Below are 26,531 nucleotides of genomic sequence, written 5' to 3' on the forward strand. Positions count from 1 at the left end.
TAATAATAATGATAAAATAATTGTGATGTTTTCAAGAATAAACGCCAGTAATTGGCTTTAAAATAAAGTATTGAGTGAATGTGAAGAATATTAATCGTGGTTAAATTTTGTCAGGTTTAATAAAAACTTAATATAAAACTGTTGAAGATAACAGATGATAAGAGGTGACGTTGACTTCATCAAATCAATTATTTGGTCATTTATTCTATGTGGCATATCTGATAGCTTGAGATGTAACATGATCTCACGGTGTCTCGACTCATTTCAAACAAGGACATGTGAATTAGACATTTCTCTTTGACTGCGCCTCTTGTAATTTTAGTTGCTTACACTTATAGTGTGGTGTAAAAGTGTTGGACTACATGTTCTCTGACACCAGTTTGGTGGTAAAGCTACATAATGAAGCCAATACACAAAGCTTCAAGCTGCTCTAATCTGAAAATGACTGTGTAACTCCCGAAGAAATACCACCTGACTCTTCTACAGAGCCATTTCAGCTCAGTGTTTCGACTCTGCAACTTTAATGTTTCTGTTCATCCTTTCTGCTCTCATCAACCTTGCTCCAGCTGTGGCGTGCAGATGTTTTCAACAAAGCTGTTCTGATGAATTCCCTGCACCCTTGCTGCCCTGCACCAAGTGGCAGACAAACAAAGTTACTAGCTGGTGAACATGGAGGCGCATTTAGCAGCTAAAGAGCCAGATATTTCCTTCAGGAGTTGGTGGAGACCAAACACTGAGATGAAAAGAGACTAAAGCCGTAATCCTGCACGCACTGTGTGTACATTTGTTTTTAAATGGTTCTGTTTGTTTCGCTAAGTAAGGCTGTGACAGCAGGAGATCCTGTCTTATTTTATAGCTGCATCCACTCACTAACACTGTGAGATTCAGGAGGAGAAATGGAGATTAAGTATGATGGTGCTTTGATGCCCAGTGTTGACACTGCAGATGTGGAGCACTGATGAACATCCATCACGAAATTGGAATTGATGCAGAGGTCGTTCTGCAAGAGTCTGATGTAACGTTCAGACGCAGAATGAACTTCAAACCGGCAGGAATACCATTTGTTTTATTGTCTCGTGGCTTTTTGACTGTTTATTGTAGCAGCTTGGTTTGATCTTGATGTTGTGTATTATTATTACTATCTTTAGTAGTTAGTTAGGCAACTAATCTGTCGCTTCCTGTGACTTTTACAGCACGTTTCTGTGGGATATTCAACATGTTATAGAACAGCATATTGTAGCCTGTTACTCAGCTGCTGCTGTTGGTTGCACAGTCGGCTAATCAGACTTTTATGGTGTTGTGTCACAACTTCAGCACTAAAAAACATGAATCAATCTCTCTCTCTCTCTTGCTCGCTAACTCGTTCGATGAGTAGACGTGTGTGTGTGTGTGTGTGTGTGTGTGTGTGTGTGTGGGTGGGAATCTTGAAGGTAGCGGAGAGCCGGTTCTTGTTCGTACTATGAAATATAATCCTGTCGGTGCCACTGTGTCATAAACACGACCCTAAATAAATGCTAGTGCTGCTCTGTATCTGCTGGATATGAATATAGGAAAGTGCTAACAGGTTAGCTAAAACAAGTTCAAAAGGTGCTGGGGATGCTGCTAATGTTGCTTGGTGAATGAATGCTAGTGTTACTGTGTAAACAGGCAGCTGTTTGCTAACACGTTCACCACATCAACTTTGTAAGGTGTTAATATGTCAATGTTTTGTTTACAGCTTGTAAAAATGATGATTTTTTACATACATTACATCTCACATCTCTGAGACAAAACTTATGAGTAACTGAGTTATGTTAAAACACAGAGGATCACCCAGAACAACAGTCAATATGAAAAGTAGATTTTGGTAGGAAAATAACAAACAAATATTACATGTATAACAAATTGATAACTCCTTTTATTCAGTGTAGAGGTTGTGGTTATTAAATGTGGTGTATTGCTGCCAAGTAGGCTGCTCTTACTGAACTTACCAGTTAAAGCTGAGATTGGGTAGAAAGTGCAGAGAAACGTTTCCAGAAGAAGCGTTTCATCTCTCTTCCTGAGGTGAAAAATGTTCTCACTCTTAGAGCCCACGATGGTGGGCCTTTCCCCAGAGTTCATTAATTAGTTAATTAGTTAATTAGTCTGAACAGATGGCAATGCTACACAAATCAGAAGGCTCTGTGGGCCTGGAGCAGGAGGAAGGTAGGAGAAGGTGAGCAGAGCAGCAATCTGAAATCTCAACTGTCACCAAACCTCTGAACCGAGCCGTGTGCAGCAGACATTTTCTCCTCATTCACCCATTTTATTGCGCGACAGAGCACATCATAAATTAGTAAGAAAATTGCAGAGAGTATATCATTCGCTGGGAAATGACATGTGTATGTGTCGCACCGGAATCAAAGCGTACGGTGTTGGGCCATATGCGGGGTGCAGTGGTCACAGTGCAGGAGCGTTTATCTGAATGAATACTTTGCATCGCTGCAGATTTTAAAAAGCATTTCTGATGGTTTATTTTTAGACTGTTCCCATCTCCCCCCTTCTGTTTCCTTTTCCCTCTGTCTCTCTATGATTCTCCCTCGCTCATCTGTCTCTATTTCCTGCTCTCTCTCTTCTTCCCTTATTCCTGACTCCCTATCACTCTCTTAAAGGCGCAGGCACTGTATGAAATGAGGTTGGCATGTGTAAGCTCCTGTGTGTGTAAGTACAGGATAATACTAAAGATTAGACATAAAACTATTAAAATACGGTATGCTTTAGTTTCTCACTTTGACTGAAATGCACAGTGTCAGAGTGGAATGCTATTAAAAATTCAGATGGATGGTGCATTATTCATATATATATTTTACGCACGGCACACAACCAAGTGCTGCACACACACACACGCACACACACACTGTCACATGCACCAGAAGATATTGGTGTGCGCGAAGGCAAACATGCATGCTTATGCTACACAAACATACAATCTCTCTCTCTCTCTCACACACACACACACACACACACACACATACAAACAGAGAGAGAGAGAGAGAGAGAGAGAGAGAGAGAGAGAGAGAGAGGGAGAGAGAGAGAGAAGAGAGAGAGAGAGAGAGAGAGAGAGAGAGGGAGAGAGAGAGAGAGAGAGAGAGAGAGAGAGAGAGAGAGAGAGAGAGGGATAATCGCCTTAGTACAGTAACCCATTTAAAGCATATCTGGGAGAGAGAGACAGAGAGAGCACACATTCGCCCACATACCAAAATTTTCAACAATGTTAAAGGAATCGAGGACACTGCGTCATCCCTCATAATCACTCAGCAGGATCGCTCTCCACCTCGATGTATATATATTTTGGATGTATTTTCACCACTGTGCACGGGTGCGCTTCTTCAAACATCTCCAACATGAATCACAGCAACAATGTCAATGTAAAACCGGCCAAATTGAAACAAGGTGGAGCATGTCTTGTGAAGGAAAGCAAAGAGAGATACCACTGAGGGAGCGGTAGGATCAGCGTGTAATTTAATGCCAAATTCAACAAACCTGATTTCAAAATGTGAACTGCACGCTCAATTTGTTAATAGTCACGCTTTGTCTGACAGCTGTGAAAAAGACCGCATAACGAGCTGAAATCGAGGCGGATAAAGCTGCAGGTCCAGGTCCTCATTTCACCAACCCTTAGTTTGTCCTTGTCCCTGTGCCTCTCCACTGGCACGGTCAGTAACGGTCTGGATCATGTTGCCCTCTGCTTATACTCACTGTGACTCTTGGATGGCGTCCTAAACTACTCCCATTTCTCTGTTTATCATTATTCTGATATGTTGAAACAGGCGTGATGCAATAAACAAGATCTGATTACCCAACCTGGCAGCTGCAATGAATGACACAGATAGTCTTTGTGCAAACACCTCCAAAAGATGATGCCAAATGTAAATACTTGACTCCACTGATATCCAGTAGCACAAGGGCTAGGTATACAAACACACACACACACACACACACACACACACACACACACACACACACACACACACACACACACACACACACACAGCTCAGCCCACACTCACAGGCCATGCGAACACTGCAAAGCTCCAACAGAATGGACAAATAGAAAACCCCTTAATCCAAAAATACACTGAAAGCAACACACACACACACACACACACACACACACAGCAGATTTTTCAATGGCTGGATGTACACTGAAGGCACTAAGTGGTTGGTGGTGTCTCTGAAGTCAGTTTCTCAGGAGAAGTGCATGTCAATACAACAATTAATTAATCAAAAAAAATGTAATTTTCAGGCCAAGTGAACACAGTAAATACACCTGTTTGTGCTTTATTATGAAATCCCTGCTGCAGAGAAATAACATTGAGTGAACAGATAATGGTGGAAGTGATGAAGTCAGAGCAACTTCAGCAGCAGAAATGACAATTCAGGATTAACCAGACCTCATTGTGCATGACTTCAAGACTGAAATCACTTTAGAACTGTGCACAAAAGCTGCTATTATACATACACCACTCCAAGTCCCACACCAGTAATATTGTATAGTGCAGTACAGTGTGTGTTATCAGGTGTTCATTAGACTGCAGCTACCTGACCTGAATCTTGATACTTCGTCAGGACCTGTCAGGTTCAGGTTCAGGTTCAGGGTTTGGGTTTTTTTTCTCTCCCTCTCTCTCTAACTGTTCCAGTCGACTATGTCCGCGCCCGTCATGCGTTGCAACGACATACAATATGCAACACCCACTGGGATGAGGAAAAGAGACGGACTATAGCCTCTGCGTTGCATTAGCCTTTCAAGCTAACAGAAATTGATAAAATAAAGCAAAAATAAAGCTTTGGTTCAGCTTCAGGTCCGAAATGCAGCAGTGCCAGGCAGGTTCAGCCAGGTCAAGGCTTTAAGACTCTGGCACAGGTGAGGGCCCCATTTCCCAAAAGCATCTTAAAGAGTAACCTAACAGTAAATCCACTTTTTTGAGTTACAGTGGAGTCACTTTATTACACTATTCCCATTCTACAGTGTTCAGTACATCAGAAGTTATTTTCCTTCTTGTAGAGAAAATCCATAACTCTTTGGAAAGTCTATGAGGCTTCCTGGGACACAACACCCTGAAGTACAAGGCAGTAGAGCTGGAGTTACCTCTGTAACTACAGCTCTATGATTTCTGAAGCTGAATTCAGATGAAATATCTGCTCTTTAAAATGGCTGACAGCAGCTGAAAGGGTGTAGAAAGTCATGGGGAAGGATGGAGGGACACTGGAGCACTGATCTGACACAGCTGTGACAGAGGGGGGGGGGGGGGTCAGTGGTTGTGGGCTCTGGGTTTGAATGCACTTTTTGAATTTGCATGCTGAAGCAAATTCATGCTGAAGCCAAAGTGTTAAGATGCTTTTTACGACTAAGAAATCATCGTGACGTCCATCATGCAAACATTGTGTTACAGTTCACCCTATCACAGGTGTGAACTGACATTCATATGAGCTTTAGAGTCAGTTTAGACCAGGACAGCAGCCTGCAGACGGACCCCTCTGTGCTCAACAGTGATTTATGATTTGAAAGGGACAGAAATCATATTTCCTGTCAATCAGTCGTCTTTGGTTTCACACCATTTCTACACATAATTTCCCAGAATGCAGCTGTTCAGATGTCTGACACACGGACACAAGTAAGTCAAGTTGAGATGACGCATGTCAAACAGATTCTGTGAAAATTTACCAAACTTACCGAGCACACCGAGCCGATAGTTCATGGTGACGACGATGACATTTCCATACGCAGCAAGGACGCTGCCATCAAACATGTTCCCTGAGCCCTCCATGTAGGAGCCTCCGTGGATGAACAGCATGACCGGCTTCTTACGGCGATCCCGAATATCTGCACAACACAGACAAAGGTGTTTGTGACTTTCGTGTTTATTCACCGTTTGGAAAAATTCTTTACCACACATTCATCTTTTAAGAATCCCTGTTAAGCTTAAGCGTCCACAGGCAACAGGTATTCTCCCCATTTTAATCCGACAGCTCTAGATTTATATAACTGCAGCAGTCTTCTTAGTAAAAAGATCTATATGGAGCATTTTCTAATCTCTTACAGCCAGAGATTCACTAGAAAAAAGAAGATGAAGATACTAAGTACGAAACATTTTCAGTAGACTGCCTTTAAGTTGGCAGCAAGTATTTCATGTCTGCCCCACTGGGCTTATCCTCTATATTTTATTCTGTGATGTCTGATCCCCCTCTCCTGTGCAGGGATGGTACCTTCCCAAACTGTTATGCCCCTCCATGTGTGGAGCAAATGGTGCAGCCAGTTCTGAGGCCCTCTCTGTTATTGGTGTCTTTATGCCCATCAGTGTGTTGCTATGGTTCACTCTGTCAGCATGTGTGTGTGCCGCTCTCCTGAACCCCCCCCCCCCCCTCTCTCCCTCTCTCTCTCTCTCAGCGTCTGTGGTACGGTCTGAGTGTCTGAGCGTGGATAAGGCTGAGAGAGCTGCCAGTGCAGCCCAGTTAGGCTGAGCGTCTGCACTGTGCAGGGCCTGTGGATAATTTGTATGAAAGCCAGACCAAGTGGAAACATAAATAACAGCCACAGCATCTGTTTACCCTGATGAGCTTCAGCACTCAGAGATGGGGAGACAGAGAGATAGGAGGAGAGAACAAGAGATAAAGAAGGGGGGGGGTAAGACAGAGGGAGGAAGGAGATGAAAATAGGGCAGCGTGAGAGATCTGACAGGGGTAGAGACAGAGACGGGAGGTTTGTACCAAAAAAAGAGGAGCGATGATGAAAAAATATGAAATGTTACAGAGCAAGTCGTACAGAGAGAGGTACGGTAATGAACACTCAAATTCACACAGGATTCACATCGTATTCATACAGACACACACACACACACACACACACACACACACACTCTCTTGCATAGGCAGCTGCGATGTTGAGTCGCTATGGAAACTGCTTCTCGCTAATAGAACTGCACCAGCCATTCCATTGCACCGACTCACTGAATGCCTGTTGCCGTGGTAACAAATTCTACTCACGTATTTGCACACCCGCCTGCATCACCACCTGAATCTCAGGTTACACATGCACTTGGGTGCGTCACTCACAGTCGAACGTTAACACACACACACACACACACACGCACGCGCGCGCACACAAACACACACACACACACACACACAATACACACACACACACACACACACACACGAGTGAACACAGTAAAATGGCACATATGGCTTCACACACGAAGACATCTTTCATGGATCATACGAACGACACAAGCAGGGTGGCTAAAAATATGAGTTTCCACTCGTACACGCCGACATGCTGCTCTTTTTCTTCTCCTCTCTGGTGTGTTCTGAACCTCGGCTGATTTCCCAGAGGATATGTAAACAAGTTCAATTATCCCGGCATTACCAGGACAGTACAGAGGAGTGACATCAGCAGGCCATCATCAGCCGCACTCACAGCAACACTCACACCATAAATTAAATCCTCAGAGAGAAACAACAGTGACATGTAGCTGCCATTTTAACGGTCCAATCAGTATATTATTCTACTGTAATATTTGTGAACAATGAAGAAACATGTAATACAAAACAACAAAGGCTGTATTTTCTGCACAGCTGAAATATTTTGAATGTTGACAGGCGCCTGATGGAGTCGTTTTACCGATCCATCACAGAATCAGTCCTTCACTTCTCAATGATTTGTTGGTATGGGAATTTAAATGTACGAGACAGGAATCAATTAGGAAACCCTGTCAAGACCGTGAGTAAAATCATTGGTGAGCAGCAGCTCTGTCTGTCAAACACATCACACAAAAAGCTAAATCCATCCTATTTAATCCAGACCATCCTCTCTTCAATCAATCTGACATCTGCCCTCTGGTCAGAGACACAGGTTTCCAAAGATTATGTTCAACTTTTCATTTATCTCATATGTTCTGGTCCATTATACACTGCCTCTTGATTCCCCACACAGCTTAGTTAGCACTTTTTTTTTTTCCTTGTTTTCAGTATACATCCTCCCTGTTTGAACTGCATGTGTCACACTGCGGTATGTTTACATGTGTTTGTGCTTTTATGCAGCAGAAACTATTTCCTCCTGTCGGGCAATAAAGATCTGAACTGATGTGAACTAAAACACCTCCATTCCTCCCACTTGTTAAAACCTGGTGCCTACATTACCCACAATACAACAGGACCGACAGAAGTGACAGGAGGGTTTTAAAAAGTGGTGGGGCAAGTCATTGGTTTACATTTAGACCACAGATTATGTCTTTAATAGGGAGCCCCCCCCCCCCCCCCCCCCCCCCCCCCCTGCTGTTGTACCGGACAGTAATGTTTGAGCAACATCAACAATTATGTTCATTTAACGACAACAGCCCCTTCGAGGTCTTTATATCTCACTCATGACTGAGAATGCTTTTAAGTTGTTTCACCTCAGAGAATACATGGAGGCATACAGAGTTACAGTCCATCATGGCCTTTACTTTGTGAAGCGCACAACAATGAAACTAAACTCAGTCTCTGTTACGTGACTTTTCCAACTGAAATAACTATTTCTTCACTTTCAGTTTTTCAAATTTTCAAACTGTCAATAACAGAATCTTTCACAGAAACCCTGAAAAAATTCAAAGCTTAAACTGAAATATTTGCTAAGCCCAATAAAGGGAAGGGGTTAGCCAAAAAAAAAAGAAGAAAAAAAAAACCCTAAATGGAAATAAAAATCCATTCATTTTGGAATAAAAGATAAAAAGCTCATGCATACCTACAATGCCTTAATGAAAGGTGGATAGGAAAAGGTCCAAGTGGTGTAAAAGAAGAAAACTTCCAGCTCACTATCTCCTCACTTCATTCTGACAACATTTTGGGGCTTTAGACTTTCATCAGGTGAACTCAAAATGAACAATTCTCTAGATTTTACTATTAAAATAAAAGATGCACACTTGTACGGTTTGGGTATTTTGGTGAGAATACAGGCATCTGTCCGGCTGAGCGACCTCTGGTGTTAGTACCAAGCTGGAGATCACATTTGCATAAGATTGACATTTGTGCAACAAGGTTTAACAAAAAAAAAAGAAACCAGATTAAAGAGAAAAGATGTAAACAGAATTGCGTGTGTGTTGAAGTGAGGGGAATGTGCTGTGAGTGAACGGGGCTCAGCACGAGCAGAGAGGTGATGGTGCAGGGTCGCAGGGTGAAAGTGTTTCACTCAGATCAACAAGGAGCTCACTGTCTCTCCTGCCTGCCTCCAAAACACTGGCACATTATTCACTCCCCTCCTTTTCCCTCTCCTTTACCTAACCTGATACTCCCCTCCTCGATATCCAACCCCCCACCCCCACATCCATCCTCAATGTAACGTCTTACCTCCCAATACCAACCGCCTGCTTCCTCCTTTCCCAGTCCTGTGGTCCTCGCTCATTCATTCTCTTATGGAAATCTCGATTGATTTGGGCGTTTAAGTTTTTCGGCCTGACTCAGCACTTCATTTTTTGCACCCAAACCCGAGCGATGCAGGTTCTTGCCACTAACTTTCAAAATGAAGATGCTACTGATGTATTTTTCAACAGTATTTGGGAACCTCTCCAATTCATACCCGAGCCCTCCTGATCCTGTCCAGATCCATCAGGTGTCGGCATAAATGTCAAACTCTACCCGTCTCCTTCTCACCCCCCCCCCCCCCCCACCCACATTTCTCTCACTTTCAAAGCTCCATAAATGTCATTTCATCATGCACTTGTCTTCATTATGACTATTTCCCCCTTTTCTCCCCCTCGTTGCCCTCCCCTATGCTCTCGCCGTGCTCAGCTTTTCCTTTTTCTTTCATCTCTATTCTATCGTTCTGCTCCCCTCCTCGACAATCCTGCGTGAATCCTTCTGTTTTCACCGTTAAGAAACCACACAATTGGATTAGCTACATCTGTCTCTTTTTAAACCATAGCAATTAGAGATGCAAGGGAGAGAATTCAATACCCAAATAGCACAAATAGCACTGTGCTTGAGTAGACACACATGCACAAATGGAGATGTAATGCACTCCATGTGTGCAAAATGCTATGTAATATACAGTACACTTGGTACATCTGGGCATGTATACAGAAACATATGCTCATGCTGTCTGCATACACTCTGGCCGCATCATTACGGAGCAGTGAGAGCGTCTCTTCGACTGCAGTGAACTTGAAAATGTAACAGCAGATACGTGCAGAAATCCTCCTACTTTCTTTGCTACTTAAAAAAGGAAAACTTGGAGAAGGCCCAATAACACTATGAAGGACAATAACATGGCAGACTATTTCTATGAGTATTTTGTGAATTGTGTGCCAATAAAAGCAGTTAACAATGGACAGTGTAATGTGCACACAGAGTGGTGAGTCTGAGATGATTATTAACACAGATACAAACACAACATTTCCCCATGGAGTTCCAAAAATGGAGCACGAGGTAAAAAAAAAAAAAAGAAGCATGCAATTAAAATACCTTCATCCCTTGGTCTGTTCATTGTAGACTCATCATGTTTTTTTGTGAGCGGACCTATGGTTCAGAAAAAGGGGGGAGGAGAGACAAAAGACAAAATTCAAAAAGATTGCATTTGTAGAAAAACAGGAAAAGGGTTACAAGAGAAAAATAGCAAAACTGTAGGATATTACGCTCTGCTGCAACTGTGTGACTGTACAGCTGGAGACAAAATGTTTACAAGGATTACACACTGTTTCCTGAAAAGATAACCCCCAAACTCATCTGTTTTAACTGCTTAGGATCCAGTCACGGACTGCCTCGTAAATAACCCCGGAGGCCGCTTCTCCTCAACCCTTCTCCCAATCAGCCCCGACACACTGCTGCTTTGTAAAGAAAAATCAATGAGCAGAATCAAGCCATCGCTCTTTTTAGTCGCAAAAAGCAGAGGAATGCCAAGGTGCTGTGTATCCAGTGTTGCAGTCCTGAGGCAAAAGTCCCAACACGGACCAGGGAGACTCTTCACACTGAATGTATTTATTTTTTTATGTATTTAATCATTTATTTATTCATTTATTTATGCTTATGTCATTTTGTGTCCTTCATAGACACGTGCAGGCAGGCACAGATACTCATTATGAATACATGTGACCGTGCACACACACACACACGCACACACACACACACAGCGAGCTTGAAATGCGAGTCTTTCCTCCCAATTTCACAGAGGGAGCTGTTCTTGATATTTACACCTCCTGCAAAGGCTTGTGACAGGATTCCCCTCACCAAGGTCAGAGAGGAACCCCACATTACGCTTTAATGGTAACGCCTGTTAAATGCTCCATAGGGCAGAGCCAATAACAAGCATTTATCACAGTGACCAACCAACGCCCTGGCGCGTCAACCTCTGTAAGTCTGAACTGATAAGGATCCCATTCATTTGTTTTTTCTTGGTCTCTGTCAGCGGAGCTTTCCATCGGCCCACAATTAGTGCAGCACCTTGTGTCGTTCTCAGACGCTGTCTACGTGTTTTCGAGAACGCCGTTAAACACACTCATGTTCACACACCTGCAGCTACACAAAGCATGTTAACAGTGTCCTTATCATCTGTTGCTATCCTCCTCGTACCCACCCAGCTCTCCGGTGGGGAGGCGATGCAGTCACTCATTTTGAAGAATACTCTATGTTGGGTTGCCAAGGGGTTTATCACTCTGCCAGTGTGCTGCTGACATGTCAGTTTCTATCATTCTGCTGGAAACCTCACAGTGAAGTGATGGCATACACCCTTCTCCTTTTCACAGCACTTTACGTCTCCTGACAAAAGAGACTCGGAGCATCGCTGCACTCTACAATTATAATACTGCATTTTCACCCATCCCTCTATATGAATATGGTTTCCTGATATAAAATGTTTATCTTCTGTCTAAAAGGAAAAGGATCAATGCTGAATGGATTTGCTGCATCCTTTGAGTACCACTATGCAGGCGCCGGATCCAGAGAGCACTTCCTGCCACAGAGGGAGATGGTACAGTGGTTGGTCCTAGGCTGCAGAACAGACAGGTAGACGGGCCGGTAATGGATAGAAAGGCACATTAGCCCTCCGTCTTGTCAGCACTTCCCCACTACTTAGCACCACTCTAAAACCACACCTCGCCGCTTAATGGAGACTTCTCTGATTTCATTCATTTTCTAATGCTCAATAAAGAATTAACATATGTGAGGATAAGCTCCGGCAAACAGACAGACGCACTTTGTAACGGATCATCAGACTTCATCTGACCTAACACAAAACAGAGGAAGACGGAGAGGTGCTGCTCTGTTCAGGATTATTTTCATTTTCAAATAATCTGTAAATTTTTTGGTTTGTGGTTAATTTATTGCTCAGTCGATAGAATGTCAGAAAAAAGCAGAAAATGTCAGTTTCCCAGACGTGAACACGTGACGTGTTTTGTCAGGTCCAGATTAGCTAGCAGCTCTGAGGCTGCACTTTGAGCTAAATGCTAACATCAGCATGCTAACATGCTCTCAATCACACTGCTAACATATTTACCATCTTAGTTTAGTGTGATAGCATGCTAACAATAACTTCTAAGTACAAAATAAGTACAGCTACTATTATAATAAATTAATTTATTGTACAAAAAAACATTTAAATTCATTCTGAGGGGATGAAGCTAACTTTGTTGAATCCATCTAATATTTATTGACACATTTTGGAAAAACTACAAATATAAAAACATAAAAACATTTACATTTAAGGTTTTCAGTGCAGCAGGAAACCTCGGCATAACCACTGAGTACTACATCCATTCAAAACTCAGGGGTTCACCAAAGTCATGAGGGTTCATCCTTTGGAGACCATGAATGATCACATTTCATTTCATCTTGATCCATCCATTAGTTGTTGAGATATTCAGTCTGAACCAAAGTAGAGGACAGACCAACAGTGTCATCCTGAGCCAAAGAAAACGTAGGTATTCAATCTCCTATGAGATAATACTGAGAAACGCAGTTTTACACGTGAGAAGCTCGATGATTTTTTATTGATTGACTAATGGATAATAAAGATTTGTATTGAAATAAATGATCACGGCCGTATTTAAGTCGTGACTTTTGACAACTGACTTTTCATGAAGAAAAACGATGATGTATTAGTCAAGACAAACAGCAGGAAGCAGCCCACACCACAGCAGAGAGGCCTGCCAGTAGGCTCTGTCACATGATGTAATGGGCCACTGGTCAGTGAAATGCGTTGGCCTACACAGGAGCATTTAGCTTGGGTTTGTCCCAGTACTGTTTGACCTAATGCAGCTCCATCTCTCAGTCAACAGCGTTTCTTTTCGGTTCAGTGAGCCAGTGGCCAGAGCGCAAGCTGTCTCCCGTCCCTTTCCATTTCCTCATTGCAGCAAACGGGATGAAGCTGCGGTATGTCATGTCTGTGGTGGCCTGTCTGCTTGACAAGGTGTCAGACACAGCTTTGGTTCAACCCCCTCTGCATCCAGGCAGCAGCTTCCAGCACATGCAGCCCTATCCTTCTGCTCTCCATCTCCTCTACTGTGCCCCCAGCCTCCAGCTCCATCCCGGCCTCCACTGTCCTGCCTCCTGAAATATGGTTTTTAATAAAGGCACGGTAAATGGCTGCTCTAGCAGCAATAAAAATGAAGGATCTGAGGCTCTTGGCTGAGGAGTGTCTTGAGGAAATAGGAACGCAGTGAGACAGTGCTCTTTCCTCGCAGCCTGGCCACACAGGAGAGTTAGGGCTGAACACTGGAGAAGGAGGCAGGAAGCAAGAGAGAGATAAATGGAGAGTATAAAACTCACTGTTCAGTCCACTACAACATTTGTGTATTTACATTACTCCGAAAAGTTATTTGTATTTCAATTGAGTTGAAGAAGTGGCAGGCTACATAGCGGCACAGGGAGGGGAGGGGGAGGAGCTCATTTGCATTCAGAACAGTGACCCCTTCTACCGCCATCTGCATAAAGATGGAGGAGAGAGGAGAGGAGGCAGGGATGGTTTCAGAGAGGAGAAAGAAGGAGGGGTGAACAGATGCAGGAAGAAAAGAAGCACTGAATTTTCTTTTGTCCAAAGAATAACATGGAGAATATGTTCACTCAGAGCATTTCTAGGACAGACAGCAGGAGAGAGGGGGCATAACTTAGAGTGGAATAGGAAGACGAATCCTAACGTCATACTCTGGAGATTTTAAGTATCAAAATCAAGGCGTTGAGGCCAGATCTGGCAACAAAACATTTAGATCCAGGCTGTGTTTGAATCTGTGCTGCCAATTCCTCCTGGCCCACCTACATCCACTGTGAGTGGGAACGCAACTCCTCGCTGCCAAACGCAGCAAAACACAGCATCCACATCCACCTTTTACACTCACTTCCCCATTACTGTCCTGGTACCAAGTTAGTTACTTTCATGTCATGGAGAGATGCTTCCCATCTGAAGCCAAAGCTCATACCTCTGACATTACTGCTTGTTTAACACCATGTAAACAATTCGAGGGATTGTGACAACAGTTATACGTGAAAAGTGTAGTGTTTGATATCAGGGCACTTCACTTTGCCTCAGTCTCTATTTTCCTCTCACACACTAGGCAGAACATCTCCTTGGAGACTGCATCAGCCTTGTGTAAGCAGTGACCCCTGACAATAAGTGACAGATTCTGACAAGCAGACGGGGATACATGTAAAATCTGTCTCCTTCATTTGCACACCTTCTCTCCTGGGAATAACACGGGAGACTCTACATCATCCTCTCGGCGAGCATATGACATATGTAGTGTACAGCATACATATTATATAACTGCTGCACGCGCTCCCGTTCTTCTCACGTACATAAACTGTGCTAGATATTCAGAACAGTTTAAATCACTCGACTGTGTGTTTTTATTCCTCCACGCCGTCGACAGTCAGAGCCGGAGACATACTGTTTTCAGTTTGTCCGTACGTCCGTCTCATCCTCACGGACATGATATCTCAGTAACACCTTAAGGGAACGTCTTCAAATTTAGCACAAACATTCAGTAGGACTCAGGGATGAACTGATTAGATTTTGGGGGTCAAAGGTCAAAGGTCAAGGTCGTTGTGACCTCACAAAACATGGTTCCGGCCTTATGAACACAATATCTCAGAAACATCTTGAGGGAATTTCTTATACTTTGGCACAAACGTTCTCCTGGACTGAAGGACTAACTGATCAGACTTTGGTGTCAGAGGTCAAAGGTCAACCATTATGACAAAATTTCACACCAATGGAAAATATTTTACATGACTCTGGATAAACAGGGATGTAACATGAAACTAGTCTGAGTGGCGGAGGGAAACAACCACGAGGAGGTGATTCCCTCTCACTTTATACTCCAGTGCTACTTGATATTTTCCAGGAGCCTCAATAAAATAATGAATCTGAAACACTGACACAATCTTGCTGAGGGGCGTAAGGCTTCAGCTTTAGTGTTACAAGACAACAATCCTGTGCACCACTCCAGACTAATCCTAAAGTTAGACTCCATACATGAGCAGCAGCACCAATACATAAACATGTGCTCTTGAATACTCTCAGGTGAGCCCATTAATCAGAGGCTTTTTAACATTTCATCATTATCCTTGCTTACTGTCATCAGCAGCGTTCGCCTCACCTCCAAAGATACACTTTGATCCTTGTTCCTTTACCTGCTTCCTGCTTCCTCAAACGCTCTGCAAAGGATCATTAATGTTAGAAACACGCCCATGCAGCCCGTTGCAGAGGTGGAGGTTTGGCCTCATGGTGATCTTCAGTTTTCAGCTAATTTCACCCCGGGAGGCCTTCACCAGGAAGTCTTTGGATGTATATTGTAGTGGTATATTCTACCCTGCTACAACAGCCGTAATTTTCAAGCATAACCACAGAAACCACAGTGCACACTCCATGCAACACAAGCGTGAAGAGTAAGTCAGACCATGAAACTGACACGTGCATCCCAACACAACGGTCACTGAGGTTGAAAACCACATGCTACCAATACTAAAAAAAACTCAGCTCTTTGTCTGAAGCTCAGAACAAACTGTCACACTGCAGATGCAACCTTGATAACATAGTTTGTTAAGGGTTTTTGAATAACAGGCTGTGTGAATGCAATAAATGAAGGTGTGTTTGTTAGTCCTTCAGGTTCCTGCAATGATAAAAACATGCAGGTGAGTCCAGCTCACTGGTCGTCTATTAAAAGTAAACTGTGATTTTTTCGTTTTGAATGGAGCTGCGAGGTGAAGGTCAGCGACAGGAGAAGCGCCCGGCTACCACTACTGATAACGTTACACCTGTTCCAGTGTTGTAAGACCACCCACACCGCATGAGGGGCGGACGATGATGATCTATGAGTTTTTAGTTGATCATCAAAGATGGTGTTTCTTTGCTTTTCACTGAGCGTCGTCCTCTTCAGTCCTCTCACCGCTGGTGAAGAGTTGCTGGGAGTCTCACACTGGGCAACAGAGCCACACTCTGAAGAACTGGAAATGAATTTATACTCAAGGGGATCCTTATATGTACTTTTCAATATCTGATTAAGAAGTTGTGTTTATGAATATTCATGAGGGGTATAATGTCATATTTTAAAGAGCGGTTGTGTTTCTTTGCTTTGTTTCTCTCATTAAGAGTTATCACATCTGTAATTGTGAATCATTCAAATCACAGTGTAAGTTACTGGCGTTTTAACACATTTCTCAAGGACAGTCATGTTACGCACTTCTTCTCTGATGAGTGAACATTCGTATAGTTGAAGCGGACAAAGCTAGCAAGGACTAAAAGCACAAAACAGATGACAGCAAAGAAATTAACAAGAAATGAATCAAGTATAAGAGACAATAGAATAAAGGAAAATACTTTTTTACAGTTCCAGAGAAATGCTCTGAATGCAGGGACGTATGTCGGTGGGAGATTTCCCTCTTCTACTGGCTGAAGTAAGAAAATGTTAGTGGTGTCAGTGAGTCACTGATTTACTACATCACTGGTTCACTTTGTTCAGTCACTCAAAACACATGTGACTTACTGTGCACCGCCCAAGCAAAAGGTTAATGTCAGTAAGCTAATACAATTACTATGATGAAGATAAAATGTTCATGGATGATTTGAAGAAATTAGTGTTAAGTGGAGTTAAAATGCAGCATGTCACAATGTGGATAATTGGAATAAAAATGAACTAGAACATGTTTGAAGTATTTGATAAATGCTGAAAGTAATTAAATACGAGCAATAAAAGTAAAGTGTATATAATTGCTTAACAGAGTATTAGCAGGAGAAAGATTGCATATGTGACTGTGCTGCAGTATAGGCATCCACACAATAACCAGTGGCATCTGAGACTGGCATTAATGCAAACCCAGGGGATTATCAGTGAATATATTCTTTGGTAATCTCCTGAGTGTCTTTCGGCTCACGTTAAGAGCTCTCCTTCCACAGAATATAATCCTAACTAATTTATCAAAATGACACTATTCCTGGAAGAACTGACACAGATATGAAATTTTAAAAATATCTAAAAAGTAGAAGCTTGTTTTTACAGCGAAGCAGAGTAAGTTCATCTCCTCCTGTATCTACTATGAGAGTTCTGTGTCACTCACCGTCTTCGGTGGGTACGTAAATATTGAGGTAAAGGCAGTCCTCGCTCTGGTTCTGAACGTAGGTCGCCGCGGCGTCCAGGTTGTCTGTGAACCACACTGGCAGCATGATCTCAGGTAAAACCCCGTGCACATTCTGGGGACACACGGGCGCAAAATGGGTGGCGTTGCGGATCTCTTGCCAGGAGCCCGGAGCTTCAGGAGGCTGGAAGCGACGCTCGCCGATGGGCGCGGTGGCATACGGCACACCTAGGTACTGTTCCACTGGGCCCAAGATCTCGTTGTTGAGCTCCTTCCTGATACCACGGACCTTTCCATAGCCCGTGGACACTATGGGGTGTTTCAAGTCAACCCGTTGACATGAGGAGAGGGTCAGGTGTAGCACTAGTCCCAAGAGCCACACCAGACAGTGATTAGCAATCTGCTGAGAAGTGTAATGATGCTTCCCACCAAAGCCTTGGTGGCTGGCAACATTGAAAGGAAAAAACAACATGTCCAAAATAAAGGCTCTTTTAGTCATATCAGTCGGACTTCAGCTGGGTGCGGACAGGATCTCAAACTCAGTGGGTTATGGGCGATAACAAAGGCAAAAAGAGGGTGTGTGGAGAGGGACAGGTTAACAGCTTTCCTAGGGTGACATGGTGAGGCGGAGGGTCAGGCAGCATTCTCAGGTAGACTCTGCTGTCTCATCCGTCTTCCTCTCCAGAACTCCTGATGGGTCGAGAGCTGCAGTCAGCGAGCCGGTCACACCTGGAAGACACAGACAGGTCGCAGGTTTGAGTCAGAGTGTGTGAGTGAAGGAAGACGTCAGCGTGTTTAAAAATGCAGAAGAGGGCGAGCTGGTTTAAACAGACATGAAGTGACTGTCAGTAATGACACCTGATACTGCGGGTGACTCCTTTACAGTGCGTTTCTGACACAGCGCCTGTCTATCACAACAGACACCAAGGGTCAAGTCTTGAAGATGATTGATTGAAAGCGTTGTGTTTATGGATTAATGGCATACATTTTCATTGAATAATAAAACACAGGGGCATTTAGTGTATCCACTTTCCAGCTGTCACGTTAGCCAGCTACTTTACTGCTGCTGCCATAGAGACTCGAGCGTATGTAGTTTTTGTGTTTCCTGTGTGCTTATATTTTCTTTTGTGTTACTGCAGTTTCATCTGACCTCAACATCAATCCTGACTTAAACTGAGGGCTGCGTTTACAATTGCTCTTCATGATAAGTAGCTGTGGAGTCCTGAATCAGTGTCTTGTATCCAGATTGTGTATAAAGTTCATTTCACAGTTGAATCCAAATGTGTCTCATTTCTATTCAACCTTTGCTGAATATGAGTTTAACCATGTACAGCACATCTGCAGGAGCAGCTCGTGTCATGTTTCCCAAACACACAGCTGCATTCAGAGCTGCAAAGTAGTGATCACATCACCCCCGGCACAACAGGGGCGCAACTGTGGAGAGAGCCAAACACAGACTATCAGGCCAGTAAATTTAACAAAGTTATGGTCCATTACTATGATTAATACTCTGCCTGCTATCAGAAATATTGGAAACACTGGTTTCGAATTTAGGAGTTGAACTTGGGAGCTCATGGGCTTTGCGATTATTACTTCAGATGAGAAGCTCACAATGAGCATGTGAAGGCAGGGTGAAGTGTCTAAGAATATTTGGTCTGGTTGCAAAAACTTAATTTGCAGTCCAAAGGGAAACTTTTTCAATTACCATGGTGTAATGTGGCCCCTGCTTCATATTTTCATCTTCCAGATAACTACAGTACTTTGAAGTGTAAAACAACACTTGTCGTGTAATTAACTTCAACCCACAGAGAACACAAAATAAATAAAAGCATCATTCTGAGGAGTGAACAAGCCAAACCCCACTGGCCCCCGCACCCTTTCCAGCCATCCACACTGTGTCGGAGTTAGCCTTTCCTTCTCAACTCAGTTCAGTTGGTTCTTGCTTCCACATCATTACAGATGAATGGGCAGTGCTTATCGCACTCTGGCTTTGGGAGACAGAGCCGTTTAGGTGTGATAAAGGCTTTATGTGGCGCTAACAGTTGGTTGAATGCCACCTCATTCCTCCACCCTCAACCCTGCAATATCCACACTCCACTGGCAGCCAGCAGACACAAGGGATGACAGTAAAATAGAGCGCGAAGATGGTGTGCAACATTGCAGGATGTTCAAAGCTAGTGATGTGAGCGGCGCTCTGTTTCATTATAGGACAAAACAGGAACAAGCTGACTGTAAAAATATTCAGCTCATTAAAGCCCTGCATCATGTGACAACTCCACACATCCCGAGGAGGAGGTGAGATGTGTCAGGACACCCTGAGTCCTCATCACAGAAAGTTAGCGTGCATAGAAAGTCAAGCTGAAAATCCAACTTAGAAAAAGATTAATGTGAATTATACACAGTACATGACTTTCTCCACTGTGTGGTAAAGACTCAGTGTGGTGGTGGGGGTGGTGGAGGGGGGGTAAGATTGCGTGATTTAGAGAAGCCACTTGACTTATTTGGAATAAGAGGCAAAGAAATGAGGGAGACGTGTTCATTTACCCAAATTGTTCATCTCATCGTTGCATTACTGTTATTTACCCAGCCAAGTACATTTAAAGGAATAGTTTGTCCTTTTGGGAAATTGGTTTATTCGCTGTCATGCCCAGAGTCAGACGCAGAGGATCGATGCCTCTCTCACATTTGTCTCTTAAGCTACATTTAGGAGACGGTTAGCTTTGCCTCATAAAGACTGGAAACAGGGGAAACAGCTAGTATGTCTCTGTCCAGCTCCTCTGAAGCTCAAGAAATAGACCATGAAATAGCATATATCCCTCATGACACCACAGCTTGTCATTTTTTCACTTTGGTTTGAGGTATGACTTGTTAACAGAGCACTCGTTACCACGTTACGGACTCCTGTAACTCTGCTGAACTTGTAATGGACAGTTTAAAACTGATGCAGCAGAACCACACACACTGTCTTTTTTTATTCCACATGTTCTTCTTTGTCAAATCCAGGCGCCTACATTACCCACAGTGCAACTCACCTGCCCTCACTTCATTTAGATAGTTAGGCGTTGTACACATTTTCTCACATATGTAGTAGTACTACTCCCCAAGACCTCTACAGAGACCTCTAGCTCTGTTCCACTGCTGCTGGCTTTGTCCTTTGATTTCCTCCATTGTTCATGTGTGTGCCTCATTGAAGATGACGTCATGATAGCTTTTTTGTGTTGTTGCTATAGTAATGATGCTGCATTGAGGGGCTACTGTCTGCAGTGGGAAAATAAGAAGCACCTGGTACCAAAAGAGATTCAAGTCGCTGCTGGTACGACAGAGCCAGGCTAGCTGTTCCCAGTCTTTATGCTAAGCCAAGTGAGCCGGCTGTAGCCTGACATTTAACTGTGTCGATCTTCTCCTCTAACTCTTCACAGAATCACAAAATGCTTCTTAAAGGGGAATGAAAGAAAGACATCCATCTTGAAAACCAGGCGTGGAAGTGGTTAAGCATGTGATGTGAACGGTATCATCTCAAATCTGCCAATCCACCCACAAACTACACACATCCAGTATTGGAAGCTGGTGAGATCGAAAGGGAGACAGAAATACTGCAAGAGCAACCGACACACACCCATCAATAACTATACAATACGCTCCGTACAGGAAACCGTGTAAAGCTGTTGATTAGCATTGGATTGCACATCAGCTGCTGCCGCTGCTCATTACTTTACATTTGTCATATTTACTACACATTGTGATTTTTAAAGCAGCTTTCTGTGCTTGTGTTGTAACTGGTCAATGTGAGCGAACATACAGCCCAAGCACAAGGTCAGAGCGCCTTCGCTATGCACAGTACTTCCAGGGTCGCACGCGGCGGTGTGTCCTTACTGAGTGGGATAGCTCTGGTGTCTTCAGCACCGCTCGCCTCCCTACGTGTATGAGCAGCGATCAGACGCGTGAACACACGTGTATAATCCAACGAGGCATCAGATGCTGCATGTGCGTAGGACACAAACTGGACCGTCCTCCACCCCCCACATCTGTTCACGTCAACCATCCGTGAGCTGAGGTGACACGGAGCGTGACATCTTCACACATCAAATGGTTTGAATCGGCACACAAATCACCGTGTAACGTCAGCTGTTTTTTGTTGTGTTTTATATAATAGGTAGTCCTGTCAGCTGGAGCTGTTTGAGGAGGTAATGCCTCTCTGCCACTGGGACATTTTTATGAGTACGTTAAATGGAATGGTCAGAGTGGTTTGAAGAAAATGCTTGTCTTGGGATTTTATATTGCTCTGTTTCCACTTTGAGTGTTAAAACTACATGCGCTACTTCAGCTGTCAAGCTGCTCTCCTCCACTAGTCAACATCTGTGGATGACAAGCAGCTTAGCAAGCCAGAAACAGAGTGCTGAGTTTTTCTGTCTAAACTTGCTTGTCTGCTATCTACTGTCACCACGCTGAGAAAAAGGGAGCTTTCAATTCAAAAATAAAACTAAGCTCTGGTGCTTCTATGTTGTACTCTCTTGCAACCAACAGTGTCGAGATACAGTGATGGGAAGGGATGGTATTTAGGGTTTGTATGCAAAGACTTTGAAAGTAGATCCATCTTAATCTTAGTCCTGTGTCTTGACTGAATTATGGGCACGGCTTCCGGTCATTCTTCTCACCGAAGCGGCGTCTGTGAGAGTCGACGTGTGCTACAGGTGTCTTCTCTTTGCTTAGAGGGAAATAAATTATGGCAACACATGTCGCACCTTAACTGGAATAATCTGATTCATAGCTCTGCCTTCTACAACCAGAGTCTGGAGGAGAACCTGATGAAGTGGCCTACTTTATTGATTCGGTTGCTACCAATGGTGAAGCAATTAACAATCTGAAAAGCTTTGAGATGCTGAGTGCTTCCTTAGTAATAATTTTATTCAAGGACATGGAAAAGAGCCTTGTCTCTAGAGCTATCAGAGCTTCCAAGTGCCACATCAACACATTACTGATGCTAAGCTAACTTAGTTTGTTACTGCTATCCAATGCCACTTTCTCAGGTCATGCGTCCGTTCCTTGGTAGTAGATGACACACACACACACACACACACACACACACACACACACACACGGTCACATTATTCTGCGTAAAGGAAAAGTTTCGACATTTTTGGAAACACAGCTGAGAATTAGATGAGATCATGTGTGTCTGGTAAATATGAACTTAGCTTAGCACAAAGACATATGGAGGAACAGCTAGCCTGGCTCCGACTACACGTGAGTATGGGGCTAGGGATGAGACGGACAGACATGTACAAATGGCCACTCAGCTTGATGTGAGAGTAAGGCACTGCCAATGGGAATCATGTCAAGGAAACAGGGGGAGTCATACCTGCTGTTTTTGCCTGTTTTTTTGAGGGATGAGGGAATGGTTCCTTCAGCAGGTACAACGAGAACTGCTGTTCTGATTAAAACAGATGTTCAGAGACCTTAATGTTCTCTTCGACCTTAAATGGGCCGGGTAAGATGAATAAGTTGTCTAAGATTAGACTTGTCAGGCTGCGTATGTAGACTCAGCCAAAGGGCCTCATCCTCTTTTCACACCAGACATTGAAGCTGTCCAGAATCCGCCCCAATGCCTCCCCACGCTCAGACGGCCAGGGTGCACTGGGTGATACAGGAATAGGAGATGAGGGCAGAAATGGCTGCCACTCCTGCGAAGTGCAGCATTATATCAGAATTCATTTACTCAAAAAGCCACCACTGGAAAAGTCTGACAGTTTCTTTGTAATCTGAAACGCCGGCGTGACGTACACAGGGTGCTGAGGCAACAGGGCGTAGGCATCCTACAGTGCTGGGCAAATTAGTTGATTTTAAAGTGGGGTACTGACGGGGCAGGTTCAGCCTATTCCTGTCAATTACAATCAGGTGTGATTCATTTGCTTTCGAGACTCAAACTAAAGTCATCATTTAATTTTAGGTCTGAATTTATTTGGTAAAAACAATGTCACTAACTGTGTTTTTAATTAGAAAAAAACATTCAGGGCCCTGAAACATTTCTGTGTTCAACTATGTGACGTGTCACATAATGAAGACTGAAGCCTCTGAAGACAAGGGAAGGGCTGCAGATGGTAATAGGCAGAGATCCAGCAGACTTTGTGTCAATCGAGCTTTAAACCATATTAGGATTATTGTAATAGGATTACTGTTGAACCTTCTGAGAAGATACATATTTATTTTGTAATATATTCTTTCAAGCTGTGAAGATGAGAAATCACAGCTGACTTCAACAGTGTCATTAAAGCTGGATCTTCATGTAGCTGATGAGAATGTAACATATGGAGCAGGCAGGTTGAGATTTGCCGCGGACATCGGAGGCAACAGGCTCCTGAGAAAGTGTAAGTCACAACGAAGTGAAACGATCACGTCGCAGTTCGCAGGACTGTCGTGACTCAAGGCAGCTCATGTGCTGCAGCCAGCTACTGTATCATCGACCTCACTTCTTCACTAAAACACACACCGTGCAAAAGCAGACTTCAGATGAATTCAACTGAACGTCTGTTTGCTCACCAGAGGAGTAACTCTCTCCATTTTGGACACTACATGATGTTTACTTTAGCTGCACCCTCAGGCCAAATGACAGCGTTGCAACCATGCTAATGTTGAGCATTGTCATGTTGCCAAGAGGATAAACCCTTTAATTTTAATGGCCTTTCCCCTAGCACTACCCTCAGGACAAATATTGCATTTTTAGCAAATTTGCAAACTGACACCGTTTTGTTTGTTCCATGCTAAATTTTTAAAACCACAGATTTTTAGTATTATTTTTGTCTTAGACTCACAATCCCTAAAAGTAAAGTGTCACTAGGTCTGTGACACACACACACACACACACCACAGTCTGCAAATACTTCCTTTTCCTTGAGCTTTCATATACATTCATTTCTCCTATTTCCCATTCCCAGACGGTCTGTCCTGATTTCTTGTTAAATCTCTGCAGAAAATCAGTTCTCGACGGCAGTATCCAGATAAAGGTTAATCTGTGTGGGAAAATAAACATTTTAGGTTGGAAGTTCTTGTCACAGCGTTAATTCCATGGCGACCCCATAATTGTGGAAAACCGCTGCGTCGTTAGTGCTGAGGAGGAAGGCCGTGAGCTTCATCCCACAATTTATTCTATTTACCATAAGCTCTCCAGACTCCGAGAGCAGCTCAATCAGATACCACAGCAGCTCCATCTGCCACTGTTTTCCCATCCTCATCGCACCGCAGCCAGAAAGATGCAGGAAAATCCACAAGGACATATCACTTTATACTTATTATTAATGCAAGAAATGACTGCAAACACCTCGTCTCTGCCGGACTGAGCTCACTTTAAAACACAGGTCAAAAACAAATGAAATGTCGTTACCGTATTTCCTGATGCCGCTGCTCCATGAATTCACCCCAATAATTAACAACACGAGAACACAAATTCAGATAAAAAACAAAGGTTCGCAAGTGTTCAAGTGGAAGTCAATTAAAGGCGCCTTAATGAAGCATCAATGCCTGTTATTGAAGCGGCAGCAGGGATCATAAAGCAGCAGGCGGTAGGAGCAGATACAAAAGGCGCTCTGTCACTGCTGGACCAGAAAATCAATATGTTGCTGTTGGTCACCACTGTGCTCTCTGCTCAACACCTGTAGATCACATGGAAAACCCTTTATCTAACAACTCCCCACACCAGCACGCTAACAGAGTGAGATATGTTGACAAGCTACTGACCAGACACCTTTAAGATGTGCTGCCTCTGAGGGGCTGCTACCTTTTATTCCTCTGTTTCCTTCGTGTGTTCGGTAACTGTACGCCGCATGTGTCATAATGGAGCCAAGTAAGTGTGCACAATCTGGTGACACACTAATTAGCGATGATCTAGGTGAAATGCTAGCTGTGTTAGCGTGTGTATAGGTGTCTGTAGGCGATACACACAGTTTGAGGGAGCAGTCTGACAGCTGCTTTGCCTCCAGCTAAATGCTAATTTAAGAATAGAATGACCCACTAAGTTGAATAGAGATGGCAGCGTAGCCATTTTGTCATGGCCGCCCGGTCTCCCTGATATTCTGTTAAATGTAAAAAATTCGAATAATAATAATGATGCGGGTGATAATCTTTTTTTTTTTTCAAGCTCGGAAAAACAGGGAAAACAGAAAAGGTGGTTGCAATGATGAAGACAATACATAAAAGTATGTCTGGAGGGGTGCAATTTAAAAGGAGATTTACAGGATAACATTGAATTAACTAGCTTACGGTCCTCGGGCGGGCACGTACAACGCTAAGCCCCCCTAGCAAAACTGCAATCAGCTTTATTCTTGGCTCTAGACTGAAGGAGAGTCAAAAGAGCCCGAGGAGCTCAGGCTGACATGAAACTCAAAAGTCTGACTGTAGCCACGGGCCAGTCGTTTCTTTAGCCTACTTTAAATGTGATCATTGAAAAGTAATGACACCAAGCCGGAGCCCCACAATATCGCACAAGTTTACATCAGGCGTCAGCCTCCTCCAGTCTGAGGGAGACACACCGGCGCATCGGTTGACAACTACCCACTTCAGTGTTTTCCAGTGTATCCCCTTTGTCCAAGGACTCTCGAGCAACACACCGCCAACGTTTGCCTTGTGTTCCTCATGTGGGTGTGTTATGAATATTTTGCGGGCAATGTGAAAGTCTGACTAATTCATGACTGGCCGTGTCAGCCACATCCATCTGACAGGCAAATCCCTCTTCGTTTATCTGGAGAGCATCTGGACAGGACGTAGTTTGGTGGAAGAAAATGCCACAGAAGCAACGGGACTGATATTATAACAGTGGCACAAGAAACATATCCCAGCTCAGTGTTGAGTAAAAGTCACTACAGCCTCAGACCGGTAAAGGAATATTACACACAACTTGAAATGTATTGGCTAGTTGTATTGAAGAATACGCAGAACTGCTGTGTCAACAGTCACATTTCGGTTTATAACGGTATTCTGCAAATTCA

At 43.5% G+C, this 26,531-nt stretch overlaps 1 protein-coding gene across 1 annotated transcript in view; it reads right to left on the bottom strand.

Moving 5' to 3' along the window:
- Positions 1–26,531, bottom strand: part of nlgn2b (neuroligin 2b) — a 60,539-nt gene that overhangs the window by 17,323 nt on the left and 16,685 nt on the right. Inside the window, exons 2-4 of the mRNA XM_056397832.1 lie at positions 17,536–18,282; positions 10,456–10,509; positions 5,693–5,842 (exon numbers count right to left, since the gene is read on the bottom strand). Coding sequence (XP_056253807.1) covers positions 5,693–5,842; positions 10,456–10,509; positions 17,536–18,052 — 721 coding nt within the window. The 5' untranslated portion in view covers positions 18,053–18,282. The remainder of the gene's footprint in view (positions 1–5,692; positions 5,843–10,455; positions 10,510–17,535; positions 18,283–26,531) is intronic.

The sequence above is a fragment of the Seriola aureovittata genome, chromosome 15 (genome assembly GCF_021018895.1).
Source record: "Seriola aureovittata isolate HTS-2021-v1 ecotype China chromosome 15, ASM2101889v1, whole genome shotgun sequence".
NCBI classification, from domain to species: domain Eukaryota; kingdom Metazoa; phylum Chordata; class Actinopteri; order Carangiformes; family Carangidae; genus Seriola; species Seriola aureovittata.